Consider the following 9716-nt stretch of genomic DNA (forward strand, 5'->3'; position numbering starts at 1 on the left):
CTGCCGCGCCCCGCCTCTGGTAGCGGCTGGCGGCGGCTCTCCGGCGGTCGCTTCCCCCCGCTTCCTCCCCGTCCCGTCGCAGGTGATCTCCGGGTCTGCCATCCCAGGCAGGGGAAGGCAGCGGTGTTCCCTTCACAGAGGGGAGGGCAAAGCAGCTGGCTCCTGCGCGGAGGTTGGAAGTGAAGCGTGTGTGTCACGCAGTTGTGTTTAAATTGCGGGTGTTTTTGCACCCGGGGTGTGTTATCCAGGTGCCTGGGAGTAGCGTCTATGTAAGAAGGAGTGGTCGTATCCTTCTGGCACTGAGCAGTTGTGGTCAGTTTTGTGGGACGCTCTGGATGCAACAGCAGTACGTGTGAGGAGGCTCACAGCCACCCTCGTACTCCGTATTTGATCGGTGATGAGTTGGTGATTGCTGAAGCTGCAGCTTCAGGTGAGTTCAGATACATTCCCCGTGACTGTTGGGGAGGATCCTGAGAGGAATGTACTCTGGTTTTCTGGTTGTTGACCGATATGTGTACCTTGCTTTCTCATTTCCCATATTACACAAATAAGTGACTGTTTCTTACGGTGGGGTGGAGGGGATTATTTTCCCTATAGGGGTCAACTAAAGCGTAGAAAGGCTGATAGACTCCACTGCTACTGTATTGTACAGCACAGAAAATCCAGGTATTTTTGGAGCTAATGCCAGGTATAATGCTATTCTTTTCAATCGTTTTAGTTAGGCCAGTACTGCTGTGACAGAACCAATTATTATGGGTTTTTTCCCCCCTTGAAACTAAAGTTTTTATTTTTCTATGATCACATATATCTATTTAATGCAAGTTCAGAGACTTGCTTGTAAGTCTTCTCTTGCCAGGCTATAGTCAGTTGCTGAATAATGAACGTAGTTTCCTATAAAACTGGTTGACTTCAAAGAGGCATTTTTAATGTGGTAGCATGTGTGAAGGTACACCGTTCTTGTATGTTCAACATTTAAAAAGTAAACTATTGGTTGCCTTAAGATTGAAGAAACAATTCCAAATTTACCTGAAGATGTGTTTTTCAAAGAAAGCCTTCCATGAACTCTGGTGTTTAAGTATGTTTAAATCACCTGTTTGAATAATACTGCTGAAATGAACAACCACAAAACATACCTGACTTACAGGGGAGAGGGATGTGGAAGACGAAGACTCAGACTTACATGAAGAACCTGACCAAAGTTTCTCCTGAAACTTAGTAAATGATGCCTCTCTGCTTTCTTTCCTGAGGATATGTGAATAGCAAAAGAAGCTCTGAGCTGAAGGTGCTTACTATACAGAGCAACAAGCAGAAGTCCACTGAGAAGTCATGTGAATGACTTGCAGATATCATCTCTTCAGCATTCTTTGTAGGAGTAGTCAAAGCTTGCCACATGAGCTGCATGCACCTTGTTAGCACTTTCAGTGTCACTTGCTGATCACGTTGATTTTCTCTGGACTGCACAGATTTCTTTTGGTGTGGCTTTTTAGAACTTGGAAGAAAATATTCTAGTCAGCAATATATGCCTGTAAGTTCTAGGGAACAGTTGTTGGGACTGGAAATTGTTATTTCATGGAGAAGTGTGTATCAGCTGCTAAGCAGGAAGTAGGCTCACACGGGGTTTTGATCCTTAGCACAGGTAAAAATCAGCCATCACTCATAGGTTCCATCAGCTCCCTGGGTTCCTGTACTGTCAAACATTTCACTAAGTCTTGCTTAGACAAAGGTGGTAAGCACCTTAGCCTAGCAGGCTAGAAGTGCAGGCTGAGTGAGGTGTTGTGAAAGAAATTGGGTGTCTGTTCAGCTTAAAAAGTATGGGCTGGGGAAAAGTATGACTCTTGGCTCTATGGAAGCTTTGGTACACAGAAAATGGGGTTTACAAGTATGGCTTCTCCTAATACAGAAAGTGGTTTGGGGTTTTTGTTTGTTTTTCCTTAATGTAGCTGCTCTTGAAAACAAGGAAGTTTGGAGGTGTTAGATTTGACAACCAGTAAATCACAGTTTGGGTTGCTTCCCTGGTAACTTGCACAAGGGTCTGTATTGTAATGCAGAGGGGAGGGAAATAGTTTCCCACCGAACTTAATCTTTCAGTCCTGCTTTTGTTTGTAGTTCATTTTACTTCTCATTCTGAAGTTAACCTGCCCAAACAACAAGTCTGCTTTGTGCTTGCTCAGGCATGCCTGTTTTCAGTTTTGTTACAAGGGCTGCAGAAGTCACAACATTAGGAGAAGAGCTGTCTAACTTCTTCGTGATATGCACGCAGAGTCTCCATTTGAAAACTTCAAGTTCCCATAAACCTCAACTGGAGTGTGTCATCAGTGTAGTGGTTGTTTACTTTGTTGCTCTGGATGTTTAATTAGGCACTGTGAATTGTCCTCTGCAGGGATGCCACTCTCTTGTCAGTGGCTAGGCAGGGGCATGGGCTCCTCTGGCACTCTTGATCTGTGCTAATAGCAGATGCCTATGGTCAGTTGGGTGAATGTCTCTCCTCTCGGATCTAACGAGACACCTCCTGTTCAGAAGACTGAAGAGGTTCTGTTTCAGCACCCCATGTGTAATGTGTGTTGCTGACCTCTTTCCAGAGCACGTGAAATGGCTGCAGATGACAAACGGTCTCCCACATTGGACTCTACCAGTGATCTACCTCGTTCTCCCAGCAGTCCGTCTCATCTCACTCACTTCAAACCCCTGACTCCTGACCAGGATGAGCCTCCTTTTAAATCAGCTTACAGTTCTTTTGTAAATCTCTTCCGTTTCAGCAAAGGTAAGTGCTGGGGGGAGCTGTGTGCATTGGTTGTGCATGCCCTTTGCTGCTTGTAAAAACACCTCTGAACATAGGAGCATAGTGTCAAAGGGCTGAGGTTAGTTCTTTTGTGAGAGATGTTGCATCTTCGTTTTGGGTGACATAGTAGAGCTTTATTATGAGAGAAGATAGCCAGCTTCTTACAGCTGGAAATCTGTGGCTGCACATGAAAGTCAAAAACAAGCCAGTTAGCAGATAATATTGTATAGATTCTTAGCTTGACATCAGAATTTCCTTTGTCTGTATGAATTTTTTTGGCTGAAAGTAGGAGTAATCCTCTGCCAAGCTCTATGAGCAAAATGTGTGCTTGTCCTTCCAGTGCAAGTTCTTACTTCAGACTTCATCCATCCCTCACCTTCCTGTGCCTCTTGTACCTGCCGCCGGGTGACAGCTGAACTGAAATAAAGCAGGAAGTGCACACTTAATTTGCATGGCTTTGCATTCATAACTCTGAAGTGTTGTGAAAGTTTTGTATATTAAAAAATATTGCTTGATTTTGGCCTGTGTCTTGAAATACGTTCTCAGTAGGCAAACTCTAAAAGAACTGTGTGAGTTCCTTTTTGTTTCAAAGAAATATCCTGCAGAGAGTGGTGAACGAAAGCACCTGGGTTTTGTGCAAAATCTGTGTATCCCTTCACTGGAGATGGCACGCTGGTCAGCTGCTTTTGTTTAGTCTGTTCATTATCCAGCTCTGCTAAGCATACTTCAGCAATGTTTGGGCTGGGGGAAAAGGGCCAAGACAGCTTTTTGCTTAAGCAAATGGATCTGTTCAGACTCTTCTTATGAAAAATGAAAAATTAATTACTTGGTATGGCTGCTATTAGTTTGCATAGTAGAGGAGCACCTGTCATTGCTAATTTACTGAAAGTAGCATAAAATGTGATCAATATTGGCTTCACTTGTTTGTTTCTGACAAACGTAGCTGGAGTCAGCAAAGTCTTATGTTGAGTGAATGGGAAAACAACCTTGAAATAACACATGAAATGTGCATCTTACTGGAATCAATGAGAACCTGTCTATACTTGATCTGCTGATGGAAATTAAAGGCTGTGGTAACTTTAATGTGACCTCAGTACTGGCTTGTAAAATAACTGAAAAACTCTTTTCAAGGTGGAAGCTGATAGTCAAGTACAGCTATTCTATTTAGCAAGAATAATTCATGTTCATATTCAAGAATAATTTGTCAGGGTTTTTTTTTTTTTGACACTTTTCACAGTAGGGAATTTCTGAAATAGTCTGAGCCTTGAAGACAGCCTACTGTCCTGTTTCCATGATGTGTATGTACTTTTAAAACTAAAAATTAATTTGTTTTGTTTAATCATTATCCAAAACAGCTGTTTGTGAGAGTTTTTTTCCCCTTAGCTTTGCATGCACTGCTGGATTTCTTTATCATGTCTGAACAGTTGGTTTCTCGCTCTTTGTCACCTCCAGATGATGGCAGGCTTTCATCCCCGGCAGAGAAAGCAGAGGCAGGACAGAGTGTTCCACAGGCTTTGAGTGGTGGCTGGTCCAGTCCTCAGCATCCCACAAGGGCTCAGTCTCTGAGATCACCAATTCCTTACAAAAAACAACTGACTGGTGAGCTTCAAAGAAGATCCTCTGCAACTCTGGGTAATTTCAGCTCTTTGTTCTATAAGGCAATGTTGTACTAGCCAGGATACTTCAGGGTGAGATGGAAGGATGTGACCAAAGGTTCATTGAGTGTCTAGATTCATAGCAGAATTTAGTATCAGGCTACACTGCTTCTGTTAGTGAGGTTGCACTTTAACCTCATAAACATATTCCTCTACCCTTCTTGGTGTTCCAGCAAGACAACTTCTTATTGGGGCTCTGCTCGTTCAATTGGAAAACAATCTGGAACTGAAGAGGCTGCTAAAACACATCCAATGTTTTAAAGTCACTTGAACTTTGATCCTGAATATTTCTGCTTTATCTTGAGATACTACAGTTTCTTAACATCTACATGCTAACTCTAGTGCTTAGTCTGGATGAATTTGATGTTTGTGTCTTCAAGGGAGTTGTAAATGAAGGTTTTGGTTGTAGTTGTTTTGACGAGAATTGAATAGGAAGTTGTGCTTAAGATTTTTTTTTTTTTTTAAATTTAGTCCTGTCTAACCTTGAAGCTATTGCTAGATGCTGTACTGAATCTTTTAGCTGGAATGTGAATTGATTGTGATTTCTAAGGTGCAACTGTGTAATGGCTATGAAGATCTGGAAGAGCTAGGAAGTAGATTGCAGGGTTCCCTCTTGAGATGTCTGGTTACTGTTGTCTGTTAGTGATAGCCTTGAGGAAACTGCTAAACTGGGTAAGTCTTGTGAAAGACAGTATTTCCAAGAGTGTGGTACCTAGTGCAAACAATCAGATCCTAAATATTGTTCATGTGTATAGGATTTTTAGAAAGAGGTGTAGTTTTGGTAGCCAGGCAAAAGTCTAGTACAGATAACTAGCATTTTTATCTAAGTCATTTGCATGTTTAATTAAACATGTTCATCATCTTCCTCCTTGCCCTCTAGTACTGTTTAATCTTATTTAGTTGTACTTCTTCCAACAAACCAGTTAAGGTTTGGGGTTTTTGTTTTGATTTGTTTGCTTGGGCTCTTTTTAAAGAACTTTCTCAAATGTTCCAAGAATGGCTATGTGCTCTTGGCTGATAAGCCCATCTACTTTTTCTTGGTACCTCTTATAAATCACTTGGAAATTGCCTGGGGATTAGATGTTAGAAACCTTCCGGTGAGGTATGTTGTTCGATGCTCAGAAGGCAGAAATAATCTTGCTGTTTGATTTCCACTGGGATTAATCAACCAGGGAATAAGACTTAGTTTAACGTGTGTGTGAGGAACTGCTGCTGTATTATTCCATATAGGAATTTCTTTTCAGGACCTCCATTCATATCTCTGGGTTTGGATGCAAGTATGCTTAGAAAAAAGTGATGATGAATCAGCCTGTAAAGAAGTAAAGTTAGACCAAACAGGAATTTCTGGTCACTTTTGGAAGAGATTTCTGTGATAGTGTGTGGTGAGTGGCCTGACTTGCTGCTGAGTATTTTCCCCCAAATAACCTTGGTGCTGTAACAAACATGAGCTCTGTGTAATGCATGTAAAAGTGTACTGGATTGGTGAGAAGGTTTTGGGGGAGTTTTTTAGGCCATCTCTCTTTATTTGAAGAGGGGGAAAAATACTTGCATTGTCCTTCTCTAAAAATCAGGCATTGGGTTTTTTTGAAGCAAACTTCAGAAGATTATTTTTCTTTCCTTTTTTTACCTTAAAAGGTGCTGAATAATCAGGTCTTTGAGGATTTCTGAACACTGAGTAGTAGAGAATTTTACTTCTGCTATTGCAGCTGATGCTGGGCTGCACAAATAATCTTAGAAATTATTATAATGTCTAAATAATGAAAAGTGGGAAAATAAATGATGGGATTTACATAAACATCTAGATTGGTAGGTTGGGTCACCCACTGACTTCAGTAACAGCGAGGTGTCTAATTGAGTTGAGTTTTCTTGTAGCCTTGTGTCCGCAGACCTGTAAATGTCTCTCTAGGCTTTGCCATTACTTAGATACTTAATAATGTGGGCAAGTGTAGGCAGAAAAATATATATAAGGCCTTCACAAAGGTCTCTCTAGCCTACTTGATCTTAAATAATGTGTCAAGTTAAGCAAACTGAAAGGAATAAATAAATAAAAGGCTGCTGCCGGTGCCTCTAAATAGTGATGAAATGAAATTGTTCCTGAAGATGCTGACCCTCACCCCTCATCCGTCCATTTGCTTGTAGTGTCTGTGCAGCAGATCTTTTCATTGCTCAGGGACTGTGCTGGCTGACAGCTGCAAGTGCAGAACAATGTGGAGCGGTGGTGGCTCTTGTAGGACACTGTCTGGCATGAGACACGTAGGGTTTCAGTTGTGTGCTTCCCTTCAGGACTGCTTACACAAAACATTATAATAGCTCCTTACTGGCTTTTGTGAAAATAGGAGGAGCTGTTGGATGCCTGGCTTTTGTCAGAGATGCTCTGGGGTTTGTGTGGCTCAAGAAGCAGTGCTGAGACTCTGCAATCTGAGGGTCGTGTGGCCTCGCTCTTGGGTAGTCTGTTCCGTTGTTGTGTGGAGCTGGTGTCACTGCCAAGTGACTGTGGGCCCAGCTGGTTGTATTGGACCGTGTGTGTCTGTGCTGTCAGATGAGGGCTTTCAAGGTGCTGGATTGAACCAAAATAGTCCCATTATGAGACTGTTGTCACTGAGATAATGTCACAGCTTGCAAATCCTGTTGGGGAGAACTGGAAATGCTGAGCTGCTGCAGAGGGAGCATGGGTAGTAAAAACACTTCCAGCTTGTTACCCTGTCCCACAGGATAATGCTGTTAATGCTAGACAATTTTAACAGACTGGCAGTAGTAGGGAGTGGCAAAGGAGCTTAGCAGGAGAAAGGAATGGCCAATGATTGTATAGGGGGAAGAAGGCCTGAGGAAAACATGTGGGAGCTACTGGAAGTCATTGTGGAGCATGAGTTATTACCAGAGCATCTTTCCTAATCAAAAAGATTTTGGAGCATGAAAATGCAAGTTGTAAAATGAAACAAAGGACATTTTCCCTACTTTTTGTGGTAATACTTTTTATAGCAGTGACTTGGGGAAGACATGATGTTTGAACTGTGGTAGTGAACTTGAATATGAAATTTTATGCTGTGGCAGTGAGTAATTAGAAAGCAATTTGTGTTGTTTTGTATTAGCAAAACTGTGGCATCTCTGGCAGGGGTACTTTTTTGTTGTTGAAACTGTGTGAATATCTACCTCTTGCATTAGTATATGGTCAGTTCTGAAACTCTAGATTGCACCAAAGTAGTTTTTGTGGTGTTTTTTACCTTGTCTTTCACTGTAAAATGAATGCCAAAATACTATATAGTCATGGAAGAAACTCTGTAAAAACATATTTCTGTAATTCAGAGGTTTTTTCCCTAGGTTTTACCAAGGGTCAGCAACCATAAATACATAGAGGAAGGATGAGGTTTACTGATGAAGTAAGTTAACTTTTTTTTTTTAGCTGTAGGAGTTAATTTTTAACTTAAGAACAATAAATAAGTTAGAAATAAACCAATTTTGAAGTCTGTATGGAATCCCTTTGGCATTTTCTTGAGGTTTTGTTAAGGGAACATGGAGATGGGAAGGGAATGGATAGAAAAAACCACAATTGCTGCATAAACTGGTATTGCTGAAAAGATGTGTTCCACACTAATTTTTGTGTGGTTATCTTTAAGGCTGAGATGTAACAATGACAAGCAAAAATTTCTTTCAGTAGCACATATATATATATATATATGAAAGCATATATGTAATAGCATAAGAAATTTGGGGCTGTTCAGCCTAGGGAAGAGAAGGTTGCCTGGAGACCTCATAGGAATCTTCCAGTATCTGAAGGGGGCCTAAAGAAAAGCCAGAGAGGAACTCTGTCAGAAACTGTAGTGACAGGACAAGGAGTCATCGATACAAATTGAAAGAGGGGAAGTTTAGGCTAGACAGGCAGAAGAAATTCTTAGCTGTGAGGCACTGGAACAGGTTGCCCTGGGAGTTTGTTGATGGCCCAGCCCTGGCACTGTTCAAAACCAGGTTGGACAAGGCTGGAGCATTCTGTGTCCCTCCCATGGCAGTGGGGGTTGGGACTAGATGATTTTTAAGGTCTTTCCAACCCCTTAATGTTCTATGATTTGGTGATATACTGAGTTTGCCGCTTCAGAAGCGCCAAAAAGGCTTACCACTACTTTGATGTGTAAGTGTGGTCAACCCTCTTGAGATCAAATCAAAAGGAGATATGAAAACTCTTCAGAAGTACTACTGATGGCAGCTGGCATGATTACCTGGGCAAAGCAAGAACAACACTCTTAGGGTTTCTGTGTTTGTGGAACAGAACATGAGTTTTGTAGATTTATTGGTGAAATGAGAAAATACAGTTGCAACACTGGGAATGTATATATCTATAAATCATGTGTGCATTAGCTGACAAAATGGCTGTGGTACTTGCAATAATGCAGTTTGGACCAGGGGTAAGAGTTAACCTAAGATTGATACATGGGAATTCTTTTTGAAGGATGGCATTTTAGACAGTGTTTTCTTTACTGCAGGAATGATAACTTCTTACGTTCTTGCTGTACAGTGTGTTTTTCCTCTGAAAGGGAGAAATCTCATGATTGAGAAGGGAAAGAACTAACTGAATTTTAATCTGAGTATCAGTCAGCTTCTCTGGTATAAACAGGTTGGCCATGTGCTGCTACTGCTGGTGGCATGTTTTTTCTTATGTAGATGACATCCTTCTGACATTGTTTTATGTAACAGAGAAAAGGGCATTTAACTAACAAGAACCAGTGTGGAGTTACGTGTGGCGTTTCTTTAATGCTGTGTATGTTTGTATTTTGGGAATCGCTTGCCTGACAAGATTTGTTGGAATTATCTGGTAATTCTTTGAATTGGAAGCAACATTCCTGGGAAGGAGATACTCTTGAATTCAGAGGGAGTACCAGGAAGTAAACGCAGCATAGATCTTGTGATAGAAGTAAGGAGGAGCCAGAGGTTTCTCTGGTATTATCAATGTCTTCTTGAAATACGAAAGTCCCTTTAATCATATTCAACTTCGTACTGCTGAAAAGTCTGTTTGATTTTTAAAAAGAAATCAATTCCAAGTGGCTAGTTACAGAAATGGGTTTCTTTTCTTGAAAAGGAAAATGTTGTGCATTCTTTGTTGTACATAGCAGCTATGTGTGGGCTGATTGACTAAAAATACATACTAGGAAGCTGAAGAGGAGGCACGGAACCCACAGTTTTAGTCACATTACAGGGAGGGTTTTTGGTCTGCTGCACGCGAAGCAGTAGCATAGCTGTTACTGCACAGCAACAGTTAACAGGCTTCAGGCAGAGCTGTCAGCTTTATTCCT

General features: G+C 41.4%; 2 protein-coding genes across 8 annotated transcripts in view; one reads left to right on the forward strand and one right to left on the reverse strand.

Moving 5' to 3' along the window:
- IDH1 (isocitrate dehydrogenase (NADP(+)) 1, cytosolic) overlaps window positions 1-55 on the reverse strand; it is a 17390-nt gene extending 17335 nt beyond the window's left edge. The window contains exon 1 of the mRNA XM_008634704.2: window positions 23-55. The gene's annotated coding sequence lies outside the window, so the exon portion shown is untranslated. The remainder of the gene's footprint in view (window positions 1-22) is intronic.
- Window positions 56-125: 70 nt separating this feature from the next.
- Window positions 126-9716, forward strand: part of PIKFYVE (phosphoinositide kinase, FYVE-type zinc finger containing) — a 62819-nt gene continuing 53228 nt past the window's right edge. For 2 of the 7 annotated variants that reach the window (XM_017735603.1, XM_017735602.1), the window contains exons 1-3: window positions 130-430; window positions 2580-2761; window positions 4232-4411. In XM_017735603.1, the coding sequence (XP_017591092.1) occupies window positions 2590-2761; window positions 4232-4411 (352 nt within the window). In that variant the 5' untranslated portion in view covers window positions 130-430; window positions 2580-2589. Of the gene's footprint in view, window positions 431-2579; window positions 2762-4231; window positions 4412-9716 lie in introns of those variants that run through there. The other 5 variants (XM_017735605.1, XM_017735604.1, XM_008634705.2 and 2 more) reach the window with 5 other exon arrangements.

This window comes from Corvus brachyrhynchos, unplaced genomic scaffold (genome assembly GCF_000691975.1).
Source record: "Corvus brachyrhynchos isolate BGI_N302 unplaced genomic scaffold, ASM69197v1 scaffold255, whole genome shotgun sequence".
In the NCBI taxonomy this organism is placed as follows: Eukaryota; Metazoa; Chordata; class Aves; order Passeriformes; family Corvidae; genus Corvus; species Corvus brachyrhynchos.